Here is a 15,803-nt window from a genome sequence, read left to right as displayed (position 1 = left end):
AAAAAACAAAAAACACGCTAGAAAAACTTGATTAAGAAAAGCTAAGTTTATTAGATTTATTTCAATAAAGAAGAATACAGAGTCTTAGCAGTAGAGCAGAAAGGGGAAGCTGCAGGAGGAGGATATTCACAGGGCTTTACGCCAGAGCTGAGTGATTGATTATAAGATGGGTCTTACCAGGTGGGGAACTGGTGGGGATTGAACGATTTATGACATAACAGCTTTGGATTGATGGACACAGTGAGGTACGGTCTTGAAACAAACGTTGTTGAGCAAACTGTTGATCTTGATAAGTAAGCAAGTATTTTCTGGAGCAAATAGCAGGTTATTTGTGCCTAGTCCTGGTATAGTTTGGCACAGAAACAGGAATATATGTTTTGCTCACAACTGTTTACCATAGAGACAAGAAAGTACTTTGATTTCAGTTGTCAATAAATAATAGCTCTTTTGTTAAAAAATTGTCTATATTTATATTTCAATCTCACTATATAATTATGTGTAAATTAAATGTGGTTATCTCCTGGTGGAGGGGTTACAGGTATTCTTTTAGTTTCTTCTTTCTTGCTAGTTTGTATTTTCTAAGTTTTCTCTAATGAACATATATTCAGAAAAAAAGATGCATTCGTTGAACTCATATTGAGCCAGATAATTGCAGGACTATAGCATCCATAGTCACTCTCACTTCAGAACTTCTAACCCATTTCTAAGTACACCAGATCGAGGCAGAATCTTGTGGCCTACTTGGGAAACTGGCTAGATCATTACCTAATCACAACCACGCGATTCAATGTGCATTAGACGGCTTTTCATCTGTTCAGACAGGTAAGCGCTGTACAGACTGTATTAGAAGGATCCATTCTTCAGATGTATAATGAAAGCATACTTAACAAACACAGACACGCATTTCTGTCCTGGGCTCGGTTATCATTCCACGTTCAGCATTACGATACAGTGGGGATCAGGGACTCCAGGGAAGTGGTGAACCAGAAGTCTCGAATACTGTCTCATGTCTCCAATCAACCACTGATAAATATTTTTGAGCACCTGATACTTGCTGAGTGCTGGACAGGTGAGGCACGGCACAAAAATTGGATAACCTACGTTCCAGTCCTTAAAGGAGCTTAGTTTTTCATTGGGGAAGGGGCTATGAGGAGTGATTGACACACAGCGGACAATTCCAAGTAGCTACAAGATGGCATATAACCAAGCCACAGGTGGATCAGGTCTTGATTCTATGCTGGTCTCTATCATGACATTTGTATTATGCATCTTGTGTGGTCTAGACTCCAAGTCCTATACAAATTCACTGGTTTGAAGGTTTGGGACATTGAGATATTCTAGTTAAAGATGGGTTAAAGTCAAATTTTTAAAAATGTCCTTCCTTTATATTGAAAATCTTTCCAAAACTTGAGTCTGCTTTACTTTCTGCATAAGTAACTGTAGCTCAGTGAACCTAATTGTGGGGCCCACAGTCACTCTCATTGCATCTAGATGTAGATTTCATTCAGTGTAGATGAGAAAGATAGGAGGCTGATGTGGATGTGAAGTGACTCAAAAATAGCCTGAAATTTACAAGACACCTACCCCGACACACACACACACACACACACACACACACACACACACACACATTCCTAGTATCCATGTGTTTTCTGGTGATCATCTCTTTCCATTAAAGACTACAGTGAGACCTTCCAACAGATTGAAGATTCCAATTGGCCAAAATGTCATTCCACTTGAAATAACCCTCTATTATTCATAAATACTCTTCATCAGGGATTTCATCATCTCATAGGCAAGAGGCCTTAATAACCCCTGGGGGAAACTGAGACTCAGAAAGGGACTTTATGCCAAGTCACATAGTAACTAAGTGATGGACCTACGATTAAAATCCTGATCTCCTTGTTTTTAATCCTCAGGCTCCTACCTCTCTAGTCTGATACCCCATGCCTTTCCCCGCAAGGCAAAACTTACTGGGGACTCTGGCGATCTTAAGCTACTAGACATAAGAGTAAAAAAGACACGGCTCACAACACCTTTGAGTATATGAGACGCTCCCATCTCCAAGTCCACCTTTTGGAAACTCCTCTGGAACAAGGCGCAGTGCTCCTCAATGCCAAGCACGGTGATTGCCACTCGCATGCCCCTTGGTTTTGTCATAGCATAGGGAAGGAAACAAGATGCAGAGAGATGAAGACCCATGTTCCCAGCCCTTGGTCAGCATGTAGAACAGACCCTCTGCACGCAAACAGTAGAAACACAGAACGCCTCCTGGGTGAACAAGCTGATGACCTAACTGGCTATTAACAGCAACAACAAACTTGGCTAATATATCACTTAGGATGTTTTGGCCACTCATAGTAATAAACAAAGAAGCAATAAACATCCTCAAACAGTCTAGGATGTATCACAGGACAGGAAGTGCAGAGGTAGAACCAGTCTCAAGATTTAACATTTCAGCAGCTCGGGGTCCCATCGAGGACCCAGGCTCTCTCCACTCTTGTTGCATTTTGCAGTGTATTAGTGCCTTTGCCTGAGGCTTGGCCCTCATGGTCTCCAGAGGGCGGCAGCGCTTCCAGACCTCACACCCACATTCCGAGGGAGCACCAGAGGCAGTGACTTAGGGAGTCACTTTCTGAAAAACAAGGAAATCTTTCTCAGCAGTTCCTGAACAAACCTCCCCTCACAACACTGGGTGAAAATTGGTCAAGAGTCCACTCTGAAACCAACCACAGCCAGGAGGACAGGCTCAGACCATTCATAATTCACCCCTGAACCTGGGGTTGGAACCGTCCTCACCTGAGTCACAGGAGGGTGGGGAGAGAGTGGGCAGGTGGGGAGAAGGGAGGAATGGGGAAGTGGACTCCGACCCCATCAGAGATCACCAGAGGAAGATAGGGGTGGTCGGGATGGAGAGATGACCACCAACAAACAGTATCTGCTCTGAGCTGCCGGCTGCCTCTCCCACCAGGACTTATTCCCTGAGTCAAGGGTCTGATCTCTTCCAAGGGATGAGAAGCTGTTCTGACAGAGCACGGAGAGCACAGAGGACTGCCAGGACCTTTGCACCTTTCAGCAGTGTGAATGCTCACAGAGGTCCTCCTCAGGTGCTACGCTGACTACAGGTAAATTCTTTTTTTAAAATTTTATTTTAATAAATTAATTAATTTATTTTTTGGCTGCGTTGGGTCTTTGTTGCTGTGCGTGGGCTTTCTCTAGTTGCGGCAAGAGGGGGCTACTCTTCATTGTGGTGCAAGGGCTTCTCATTGCGGTGGTTTCTCTTGTTGCGGAGCACAGGCTCTAGGCACGCAGGCTTCATTAGTTGTGGCTATTGGGCTCTAGAGCACAGGCTCAGTAGTTGTGGCGCACGGGCTTAGTTGCTCCGCGGCATGTGGGATCTTCCCAGACCAGGACTTGAACCCACGTCCCCTGCGTTGACAGGCGGATTCTTAATCACTGAGCCACCAGGGAAGACCCTACAGGTAAATTCTTACTGAGGATTCTGGGGACCTTAATCCAGAGTCAGTGACATGATGCTAAGGGTGGGAATTTCAGGCCAGGAAAGCTGATAGGGCGAGGCCACCGAGGGCCAAGAGAGAGCTTTGGGTGCAGATAGACCAGTCTTTTAAGGTGTTCCTTAAATCGCACCTACACTGTCACTGCTGGCCCACCCCCAGGTACAATACACATAGGAAATTGAAATAAGACCCACGAAGGAACATCAGTATATTTTTTTCACCTGGGCCATGTACCATGATAGAATTTTTAGCCTTGCTAAAATAAAAATCTGTTTTTGGATGGCTGAGTCACAAGCTTTTTGCTTTTCCTTCTGTTCTTCTTCCTCCTTTTTTTCTTTTCTTTTTTTAATTGCAGTCTGGTTGATTTACAATGTCATGTTAGTTTCAGGTGTGCAGCAAAGTGCTTCAGTTATATATATATAAATATATATATATATATTCATTCTTTTCCAGATTCTTTGCCCTTATAGGTTATTACAAAATATTGAGTATAGTTCTCTGTGCTATACAGTAGGTCCTTGTTGGTTATCTATTTTATATACAGTAGTGTGTATCTGTTAATCCCATCCTCCTAATTTATCCCTCCCCCCCTACACCTTTGGTAATCATAAATTTGTTTTCTATGTCTCTGCGTCTATTTCTGTTTTGTAAATAAGTTCATTTGTATCTTTTATTTTTCAGATTCCACACAGAAGCGATATCATATGATATTTGTCTTTGTCTAGCTTACTTCACTCAGTATGATAATCTCTCGGTCCATCCATGTTGCTACAAATGGCATTATTTCATTCCTTTTATTACTTTTTTTTTTGGCTGCACCATGGGGCTTGCGGGATCTTAGTTCCCCAACCGGGGACTGAACCCGGGGCCTCGGCAGTGAGAGCACCAAATCCTAACCACTGTACCACCAGGGAATTCCCTATTTCATTCTTTTTTATTGCTGTGTAATTTTTATTTGTTTTTGATTTTTAAGAAGAATGAACATATTTTCTTTTACAATGGGAAAATAAAATAACGTTTGGGAAAATAAAGAGGTATTTCGTACACATTTCAAACAGCACAGGAAATCCCCACCTCCAGTAAGAAGTCTGATGATCGCCTTTGTAATATTTGAAAATAAACCGACTTTATTTGAATCAGTCAATATCAATCAAGACTGCAAAACAAATTTATAACTGGTTCAGATTCATGAGGAAGACACTCAGCAATATCTTCATTAAAAGGCATTTTACATTATTAAGGCTTGAAAGCAAGACCTGCGATTTTATCACCACAGTTAAAGGTCCTGAGAAAATCAAGTTACCATCATTGGGAGTGTCTTTATAAAATGATATGTTTGATCTTTTATAAAAGCTAGGTTTCTTTTGCTAAATTGGTTAGCTCTCCAGCTTATAAAATGGGATAGGCAGGTGGTCAGGAAAGATAGACAAATTCAAACATCAGCTGGGTATTTTATATTTTAAATATATGCATAGTCAGTATTGCAAAATCTCTAATTATACACAAATACCTTAGACAACTGTATCCTTAAAATTGTATTTTGCCAAAAAAACAGATTGCTTTTAGAGAAACACAGATTAGCCCAAACCCTACAACGAGGCAACTTTAAATTTTATTTTTGGTTGCAGAGGGTAGCATTGGATCCATTTCCTTGAGTAACATTAAGTAAGATTACGTACACTTTGGATCATACCTAATTACGAAATGAAAGTATCCTGAAAGTAAACTGGGAGGAGAATACTGACAAAGGGAGAGGAGGATGCATTCATAGGAGGGCACGTGTTGTTTGGATTAAATGCCAAGAGCAGTGGATAGAAGATAATGGGCCTTTTGTGCTAGAAGGGCCCCAAAGCCAATGATGTGATCACTTCTGTCCCAACATCAGAACCAGGATGCTTCACAGGCACACTCCTTTCTCTAATGCTTTAGGTTCTTTTTAATGTTACATAAAAAATAAGAAAGTGATCCCTTGTGAATCATCGAGCATAGTTTTAACCATGAGTTACTGTTTCATCTTTCCAAGGAGGAAGACACCGGCATCTTGATTCCCTCTGCTGTTGAACTGGCTCCTGGTCAGTGGAAATAGGAGCCACAGACGTACCTACTGGATGTCTGCTGTCCCTAGACCAACTTAATTTCAGGCAGACTCTCCCTGTTTCCTCCTGATGGAAAACTTGCTAGGTAGACCTGCACTTTCCTGACTCTGCCTCCCTTTTAATTCTCTTTCTCCAGACCTTGCTGATTTCTAAGACTCTTAGATCTTCAGGGTCCATTCTGGGCATGATGCATTTTGCAACAATTCTAAGATGCTTGGTCTTGTCTTTCTGCAGAGTGGCCAGTGGGCACAGGTGTTGTGAGCTTCTGTTATTTCATTCAGTGCTAGAAAATTCAGCCCAGGAAACCTCACTCTTGCCATGGCCCCTTTCTAATGAAAAGATCAAACTCCTCAGTGGCCCCACCAGCACGAGAAGTGAACGCTGAAGACAGTGCCATTTCCTAGGAAGCTGAAACCGGTTTGAGATCCTGCGGTCCAATAACCCAGTGGAGTGTGGGTTTCACTTTTCAACTCACGAGCTTGGTGCCAGGTAGCTGTATCCTTGTTCAAAACAAGACAGCCATACTCATGCCTGTGATTCTGAATTGTCAGGTGATGAAGGTGTGCGATAGAAGGAACTATGCTCTGGACCAATCCAGATTTTACTGACCCAGCTCATCTTTTATAGCTATTAAAATCTTATCCCATACCCTCTTGGGGCCACCTGAGAGGCAAGCAGGACTGAGAAGATGGGTAAGTTCAACACAGTCGTTCTGAGTATGATTCTTGTCATATGCTACCCCACTATGCTACTCCACCAAAAAAGCCACAGTGATGTGAAAGTCGAAGGAGAGAATTAAATCCAGAGTAAAACAGGATCTTAACCCAAATAAATCCCCTTTCAGCATCAGCGAAATGCTTTCTGAGGCATCGATATGCATTCCAGACCAATGACAAAGGTCACCTCCCATCTTAACACTCTGGAGTTCAGGGTCAAACTGCAGACCATCAATACTCCCTGAGTTGGTTCTGGGGACACCTAAGGACCTCTCCACACTGTTGCTGGGAGATGATAAGCTGTGTACATGACAAGGTCATGGCCAAAACCCGGGGAGGCTGAAAGATCTGGAGAAAAATCTCTTTGGAAAAAAATAATCATAAGGCAATATTATTACTATTTAAAAATATTCTGATAAATCTGGTCATAGACATTAAAGCTTTAAATCAATAGTCAGTTGCATCCCATGATAATCTCCTGTTGCAATAAAAAGATAGTCCTGGATTGAGTACCAGGAAGTGCCGTCCATCTATAACTCCTCTCCCTCTTCTAAGTGGTTACGATGGATCATATAACTGTCCCAAACTCACCCCCTTGCCTTAATATTGTTATTTATGTAAAACTAAGTCAACCACAGAAAGAACATCTAGAACTAACAATGTTGATTTGGTTTGGCTTGTTTGTTTTTAAAGGCTTGTTGTTTAAAGACTCACCAATTGCTGAATTCTGAATATCAAAGCAGAGTCTTGGTGTGCAAAAACTCCTCTGGGGGAGCTACTCCACTTGAGCTCCCCCTGTTTTCTCTGTCGCTGGCTGGCTATGCTTCTCAGATGTGCTTTAAGAAAAGCGCCTCTCTGGGTCTCAGGAAAGTAAACTGCCTCTTAGATCATCATGCTTGTGCTGTGACGTTGAGGGAAGGATTTCTGGGACAACAGGGTTTCACACTACTTAAAAGGCCTTTGGGATCATTCAAGCTTTCACCTCCCAGGAGGCCAGTTTGGGGCTTTTCCCTACAGTCAAAAGGACTGTCTCCTTACCAGTTCTTTTCAAACATCTCCAGGGACAAAATTACCAGGGAGTCTGTGGAAAGGTTCCCTTAGAGGTGAAAATGCATCAATTCCTTCTGCTTTTTGAAAGGTCTCAGGCTTATAGGATGTCTTGCTGAGAAACGTCGTCTTCCTCCCTGGGCTAAAGGAGACCCTCCTGCTTCTTCTCCTTGCCTCTGATCAGGGGCCCCTTTTATCTCCAGAGATCCCTGGAGGCAGGTAGGTCCGGGGATTGCTTGGGTTAGAATCTGGTGATGTTTCTACAGGAAGGCCCTGTGCCGTTCTGCCCTCACTGACCAGTGAGCCAAGTCCTGGGGCTTTCGGGCACTTGGGAGCCTCTCTCTCCACCAACAGGCAACACAGAAGGAAGGATTGTTGGAGGTGAGGGTCTGTGGCGGGTGGACTTTCTCCCAGGGTGTTCACGGGAAGAGGGAGCTGATGACTAGCTCATTTTTCTTCATTTCCTCTGCACAGGTCCCCGTGCTCAAGCAGGGTGAGCTTTTAAGGAGGTGAAATTCAAGGAGAAGGACTGCAGAGCGAAATATTAGCTAAAAAACAGTTTTTTCTTTTTCATCTTGCAGTTGAGTCAGATGGTAGGAAAATTTACCCAGATGTGTATGTATTTTCTGTTCGAGCTTAAACCACATGGTTTCCCAATCAGAAAGGCCCATGGACTTTATTCCTAAGGCTCCGTGATCAAGCCACCTCCTAAATGTATCTGTCACCCATCAGAGGCTACAGCTGATTCAGACAGCACCCGGCTTAGCAGACTCACATCCAGGAACAACTTGAAGAGACCGGACAGTCATTTTTGGCCAATTCTTGGATTTTGGTGGGTAGTTACATGACATCACCAGTTCAAGACTTAGTTAGATCATAAGAGAGAAGACCTATCTAAGAGATTCCCGGGAAACACTGAGCCTCCTAAAGAACTTTTTCTTAATCCTCACCCATCCTTCCACCCCCCACTTCCATCTGCTTTCTCAGAGACCAAAATTCACTCGTGGATAAACACAGTCAAACCCAGGCATGTAATCTCCAATGAAACCACTCCCGTAAGCAAGCAAACCCCACGGCTGGTAGACCCCTTGGGCCTTTTGGCATTGACACTGTTCCCCTCCCCTCCCCTTCCCAGTCACCCCAGCTTGGAATTACATGCCAATTTCCCTTCCTGGCAAGGCCTGGACAGATAAAAATGGAGATCAGCATCAAGCCAGGTACTTGATAGCATCAGACTGCACCTGGCACTGCAGCGAACTGAGACTGTGTCTGAAATAGTTTTCCAATCTGGCCTTCAGCGCCCGAAGGGACAGGAGTGCCGGAAAGTGGTGAGTGACTGGAGGTGTGTCTGCCGGACGCCCAAATGCACACCTGCTCCATTCTTTCCATTCACTCTCTGTCTCCCCCTAACAAAGCACTGCATCTCTTTCTAATGAGAACTAAGATGGCGTTTGGCCTTGGCCTTGGAGTTACTGACAAAGAGGTGAGTGGACGAGGGCAGGGTGTTGCACGTGTCTAACGCAGCCTAGGAGATATTTTGATATTGGCAAAAGGGGCCAGTGACAATCCCACAGACGGGTTCGTTCTCCCGCACCGACCCCAAATACACTGAACCCAGCCCAGGCCCGAAAGGCTGAGAGCTTGACGGTTTCTCTCATTTCTGCTTGCAGGTTCCTGCCTGATCAGATGGGCGTGGTGCCGACCTTCATCAAAGACAGCAGGCTGGGGTTCCAGTGATGCCAGCAAGATGCGGCCTGATAAAAACAGAAGTTTCTGGAGGTGCCGTGGAAAAGGAGTCCGTGAAGCTGGAGTCCTTGGGGGAGATGGTGAGTCTTTCTGCAGCAGTGATGGGGCAAGACGGCCAAGTTCAGGATCGGCTGAGGCGCTTGGCCACATCCGCATAGGCCAACTCAATCTCACTGTCGGCCGCGCAGGTGTTGGTGAACTCGTCCCGGGCATAGGCGTTCTTAAGGTACCGCCACAAGCCCGTCATCTCAGCCGGGAAATCGTAGTTGCGGTATTTCTTGGCCACAGTCTACAACAGAGATGGCAGGATGGAGATGGTGTTAAAGCATGAAACAAACCACCGGGAAGGTGTTAGTGGTGTGACCGAGTGTGTGCCCAGAGTGAAGACCCTCCATGCATCCCAAGGGGCCAGCAGCAAGATGCTTGTCATACAAGATGGCAGTGCTGCCTTTTTAATGCAATTTATTTTATTTTATTTTATATTTTATTTATTTTTATTTTATTGTATTTTCTCAAGCAAATATAATTTGCCCTTTGACTTAGTAATTCTGCTTCCAGGGATTTTTTTCCTTAGGAAATACCATGGGTGTACAAGAAGATTTAGCTACACACATAGGACCGTAGGACTATTTAGAATAGCAAAACATGGAATCCAACACAAATGTCCAGCAACACGTGAATGGATAAATACGTTATCATACATATCTGGAGAGCCATGAAAAATGATGCTGCAGAGGAAATCCCAGTGACTTGGAAAACGCTTCAAGAGAGGCCGTTAAGTTTGAAGTGTAGTATAAGGCATTTGGAGAAATATGTAGGATGACTAGAAGTATATACACCAATCTATTACCAGTGGTTATGTCTGCTTGATAGAATTATAGACAACATTTTTTTTTCTTTTTTCCCCAACCACTTTGCTTTACTAAGCATCCTTATTTACAGGAGAGAATACAAAGCATAAAACGTAAGTTAGGTATAGCAATGTATATGGAGGTTCAGGGTATGTGGGAGTGAACAGACAGTGATTTCTGTTCTCTCCTTAGTTTACCACACTCGGGGCTGTGGACTTGGGCGTTCTGGGGAAGTGGTGTTTGTGTTGAGAGACACAGTAGCATAGTGGTTAAAAGCGTGGCCTCTGGATCCCAGCTGACTGGATCTGCAATCCTGACCACACTACTTGACAGCTGTGTGACCTTGGACTAGTTACTTAACTTCTCTGAGCCCCAAATTCTTTTCCTCTAAAATGGAGGTAATAAGACGAGCTACCTTGGAGTAATAAATCAGTTAATACACATAAAATGATTGGAGTTGTGGGGGGGCTGGCTCATACTAAGTGCTCAATAAAGATGACCTGTTGTCAGAATTCACTGAGACCCACCTTTTGCCCACTGCATGCATTCCTTCCTAGGTAGGGGCTACGTGGTCTCTTTAATAAGGTCTCTCTAGCCAGGGAGGGCTTCAAAGACGTGAGACCTGTGAGTCACAGAGAGTCTCTTTTTCTCCAGTAGCAGCAGCTGAATCCAGTTTGCCATTCTGCAAACGCTCACAGGACCCGTGTCCTCACACCAGCTCAGAGAGGCCGGCACGCAACAGTGAGCCCACCACTGAGCTTGGGTCCCAGCCCCACGGGCCTCTCTGAACCCAGTCCTCAGCCCCAGCTAAGCAGCACCCCACCTCGGAGGTCCAAGGTGTAGCTCTGTGGGATCCCTCATGGAGTTCTAGGGGTTTTTTGTTTTTTAATTTATTTTGTTGAAGTGTAGTTGATTTACAATGTCGTGTTGATTTCTGCTGTACAGCAAAGTGACTCAGTTATACATATGTATTACACATTCTTTTTCATATTCTTTTCCATTATGGTTTATCCCAGGATATTGAATAGAGTTCCCTGTGCTGTACGGTAGGACCTTGTTGCTTATCCAGTCTATGTACACTAGTTTGCATTTGCTCATCCCAAACCCCCAGTCCGTCCCTCCCCCACCCCTGCCCTTGGCAACCACACGTCTGTTCTCTCTGTCTGTGACTCTGTTTCGTAGATAAGTTCATTTGGGTCATATTTTAGATTCCACATAGAAGGGATATCATATGGTATTCGTCTTTCTCTTTCTGACTTGCTTCACTTAGCATGATAATCTCCAGGTCCATCCATATTGCTGCAAATGGCATTGTTTCATTCTTTTTTATGGCTGAGTAGTATTCCATTGCATATACATATGTACATATACGTATACACACACACACATATATATATATATATATATCTTCTTTATCCATTCATCTGTCAATGGACATTTAGGTTGTTTCCGTGTCTTGGCTATTGTATAGTTCAAGTTTGGATCATCCCAACCTCTTCCCTCTGCCCTGCTGCCCTGAAGGAGGAACCTCAAGGGACATTTTGGCTTCCTAGTTCTTAGTACTTCTTCATATGAAATTATCTCGGTTAAAATAACTGGTTTGGGGTGGTCACTACAGAAGCCACCTGGCAATGTGTGTCTAGCGTAGGTGTGGCTGATAACACAGGTGATGGAATCAGGGTCCTTCGACAGAACCCTCTGCTCACTGCAAGACGGCGGCTCCTTGGGTTTGCTCGTGAACCTATAGAAAAGGCTGTCTTGGGTAATGAGAAAATCCAGGCAGAGGTGGAGGCTCCACCAAGGGATGCAGCTGGAAATTTCCAGAGTGAATGAAAAAGGCCCACACGACGCAAAGTGATGCAGCCCCTGTGGAAAACAGTATGACGTTTTCCCAAAAAACTAGAACTAGAACCACCGTATGATCCAGTAATTACACTCCTGTTTATACCCTAAAATAACGAGAACAGTATTTCAAAAAGATACATGCACCCCAGTGTTCATAGCAGCACTATTTACAATAGCCAAGACATGGAAGCCACCCAAGTGCCCAATCAACAGGTGAATGGATAAAGAAGATGTGGTCTATATACAATGGAATATTACTCAGCCTTAAAAAAGAATGAAATAATGCTATTTGCAGCAACATGGATGGCCTTGGAGGGCATTATGCTAAATGGAAGAAGTCATACAGAGAGAGACAAATCATGCATGTTATCATTTATATGTGGAATCTAAAAAAGAGAACAAACTAGTGAATCTAACAGAAACAGATTCATAGACACAGAGAACAGACTAGTGGTTACCAGAGGGAAGGAGCAAAATAGAGGCTAGGAGATCAAGAGGCACAAACTACTATGTATAAAATAAGCTACAAAGATGTACAATACGGGGAATACAGCCAGTATTTTATAGTTAACTATAAGTGGAGTACAACCTTTAAAAATCATGAATCACTATGCTGTACACCTGTAACTTATATTGTATATGAACTATACTTCAATTTAAAAAAATGGAAAAAAACAGAAAGAAAAAGGCCCACAATAAGGTCAAGGCATCGATCAAAAAATATTTTTCAAAAAAAAAATATTTTTCAAAATTATAAACTGATCCGTGGGGCAGCCTCAAGTCTCTACGTGCTGGAATGCATTTTCAAGTTTTTAAAGGATATATATAATATGAGCTTGAAAACGGCAGAGATGCACCTTATGAATATATATTTGTATTTATATATATAGCTCCCTTCCTGTTTGCTTCAGCAGCTGAACAGGTCCCTGTGCCACGTGAGGGTCCAGGGGCCGAGGGTCCCAGGGGCAGCCACAAGAGTCCCGTGTGTCCCTCCCTGCCTGGAGGGACCATGACCTTGGCCAGAGCTGGTTCTTTCCTCACACGTTGGCTTGTGTGGGGAGATGAGAATAGAAGGCAGCCAGGCAACGAAAGTTCAAACCAGGCTGTCCGTGAGCAGTGGGGCCAGAGCAATTCAGCCTCCAAGGATGCAGACAAACTGAAGGAGAGCCAATGAAAGAGAGAGGGAGAGGACGCGCACGGCAGAAGCTCTGACGTCCGCAGGAACGTCCATGCTCATGTTCTGAATTTGCTTTCATATGAAAACAGTTAGCTCCCCCAGCCCAGATTAAGTCTTGGCGTCTGAAGCCAAAATGGAGGTCTGACTTGGCTGCCCCTTCGCGCTTTCCACACTCCAGAGGTTTGCCAGGGCTCTGGGATCTGATAAGCTGGGTCAGCAGAAATCCAAGAAGACGGGAGGTGAGGCCCAGCCTTTGTCCCCTTCGCAGGCCATCCTCCCTCTGATCCCCAGCTCCTCCAAGTAAATGACACACTGAACTTCATCCCAGGACAGGAGTGTAACTTAGTCGTCCAGGGCTGGAAGGAACTGGAGAAACCAGAGGATGAAGCACGAGGCCTGGAAGATCCATTTGTTCACCTGATCAGACACGTGATTCTTGAGTGGGTGGTCAACCCACGTGTGAGTGACAGGAGGAGGGACGGAAGTGAGGGGAAGAGGCGAGGAGGAATGTAATCCACATCTCTTCTTTTGAGCATGAGAGAAATGATTCCCCCAAAGAGTAAAAGGCCTGGCCCAACTCCTGCCGCACCCACGGGACCAGAACTTGGGTCTCCGGACTTCTAGAACAGGGTTCTTTCCATTACCTCACTCTGACAGTGTGACTGATAGAATCATATCACCCCTAATGGTGCCACTTGTTCCTCAGGAAATGAGAATAAAAGATGTTTAGGAGGTGGGGTGGGCATGCAGTAATTAATAACTTCAAAGACATAGCTTGGCTGGACCTACCAGTGACCACTGGCTTGGCCCAAACCCGAAGTGTCTTCCTATTAATACACTGAATTTGCTCTGCCCATCAGCCCTGGCAAGCATGATTCTCTCCCAGCCTCCAGCCCTGACGTGTCCCGCAGGAGCACCGGTGTGTGCACAGCTAACATTTCAACTCAAGCTGGCGTGTGTTCTGATTGGAAGGCTCTGATTTCCAGCTCAGGACATCAGCTGAAAACCAGTAGGCAGATATCCAGCTGATAAATGATTGAATCTGGTTCTCCTTAGTGACAGGTGGAAAGAAACTGGGGATCACAAGCTAGGTGATCAAATGGTCAATCAATGAGTATTTATTAAAGGGCCACCATGTACCCACCATCATGCTTGGAGAAGACCTGTCCTCACAGAGCTTTTTGTCCGAGACAATAAGATATTAACACATGTAAACGTAGAGAGCAGTCTAGCTCTATGATCACACTGTAATTTTCTCTGGTCTGGTGAGAGTCAGAAAAGGATGTGATAGAAAACAAACTATGGTTACCAATGGGGATAGTTAGGGGGGCGAGGGGTGGAGATAAATTAGGAGTTTGGGATTAACATAAACACACTACTATATATAACATACATAGACAACAACAGTATAGCACAGGGAACTATACTCAATATCTCGTAATAACCTATAATGGAAAAGAATCTGAAAAAGAATATATATATATAACTGGATCACTTTGCTGAACACCCGGAACTAACACAACATTGTAAATCAACTATACTCCAAGAAAGATGATTTTAAATAAATAAATATGGTTAAAAAAATAAGAATGAAAAAAAAGGATGTGAGAAGAAGTATTAGTGTAGAGAAATGTGGGAGACACAACTGCTGTCTTCAAATGAGATGAAGAGAGCAGCCCTGTTTCGTGTTGCTCCAGAGAACCAAGGGAGCAGGGAGGCACGTTTGGGCTCCATATAAAGAAGGATGGTTTAATAACTGGAACCGTCCGAAATGGTAGGGCTGGCTCGGTAGGCAGAGGGCTCTTTGTCATCAGAAACGTGCAGTCACAGCTGCACAGAAGCCTGTCACAGACACACAGGAAGGGGTCCACTTTGGGGTGGGCGATTAGGGTGACCTCAGAATCTCCCTCTTCTTTCCAATTCTCAGATCCTAAGGCTGGTATAGGAAAGGATTACACTGCAGGTTAACCGTGATCAGTAAGTGCAGCAGCAGCAAGAAAATCCAGCTCTTCAACTGGTAGATGAGGGAGATGGCTGCCTGCCCCAGAGAGTGGCTACAGGGAAACAGAAGGTGCATCCGCCCACAAAGAAAACATGCATATGAGGGCACGCTTAACAGAGATGTCGGGGTGGAGGTGTGGCCAGTGAAAACCTATGAGGAAGAGGTAAGGAAGAGGCCTGTGGAGTGACAGGACTATATATAACAGGACAATAATAGCAACTATTATCTATCGAGCCCTTACAATATGGCAGGAACGTTCAGGCCACAGTTAGTCTCCCAACAGCCCTAGTTAAACAATACATGCCTATGTTACAGGTGTAACCTGGAGCTCAGAGAGGTTATACAGCCAGCATGCTGCGGAGGCAGACTTGGGGTCCAGGTTCGCGTGACTTCCGAGCTCTGACTCTCCATCAGCAGGCGGCACTGCCCTCGCCTCACCTCCACAGGTGACCCGGGCCTTTGATGGAGCTAGATCTGGGGAGCACCTGCGGATACACAGAGCATTTTTACCTTGACCACATGGAGCTTGGGCAGCAGGTTGCAGTCGGCCAGGGTCAGCTCGTCTCCATCCAGGAACTTGCGCCGGGAGCCCTTGTCATCGTCCCCGCAAGTGTTGGAGTCGATCTCCTCCGGCAGAGGGGTGTTCAGGTAGTCATCCAGTTTCTTCAGTGCCTTGGTCAGGCCTCGCTCAAGGGCTGGCGTGGAACAGCAAAAGAAGTGTCTTTAGTCAACCTTCCTGCCGCTGGAGACAGCCACGGGGTCTTCAGAGCAAAGGAGCTTATCCAGAATCCTGTCCACCTCATGA

General features: G+C 44.7%; 1 protein-coding gene across 3 annotated transcripts in view; it reads right to left on the bottom strand.

Moving 5' to 3' along the window:
- Nucleotides 1-4,547: 4,547 nt before the first annotated feature.
- The window catches only part of CLIC5 (chloride intracellular channel 5), a 171,281-nt gene continuing 160,025 nt past the window's right edge, over nucleotides 4,548-15,803 (bottom strand). For all 3 annotated transcript variants that reach the window (XM_029242193.1, XM_029242192.1, XM_029242194.1), the window contains 2 exons: nucleotides 15,509-15,693; nucleotides 4,548-9,412 (listed from right to left, as the gene is read on the bottom strand). In XM_029242193.1, coding sequence (XP_029098026.1) covers nucleotides 9,245-9,412; nucleotides 15,509-15,693 — 353 coding nt within the window. In that variant the 3' untranslated portion in view covers nucleotides 4,548-9,244. The remainder of the gene's footprint in view (nucleotides 9,413-15,508; nucleotides 15,694-15,803) is intronic.

This window comes from Monodon monoceros, unplaced genomic scaffold (assembly GCF_005190385.1).
Source record: "Monodon monoceros isolate NGI ecotype Baffin Bay Population unplaced genomic scaffold, NGI_Narwhal_1 Super_Scaffold_3, whole genome shotgun sequence".
Lineage (NCBI taxonomy): Eukaryota > Metazoa > Chordata > Mammalia > Artiodactyla > Monodontidae > Monodon > Monodon monoceros.
This window is presented reverse-complemented; position numbering and strand designations above follow the sequence as displayed.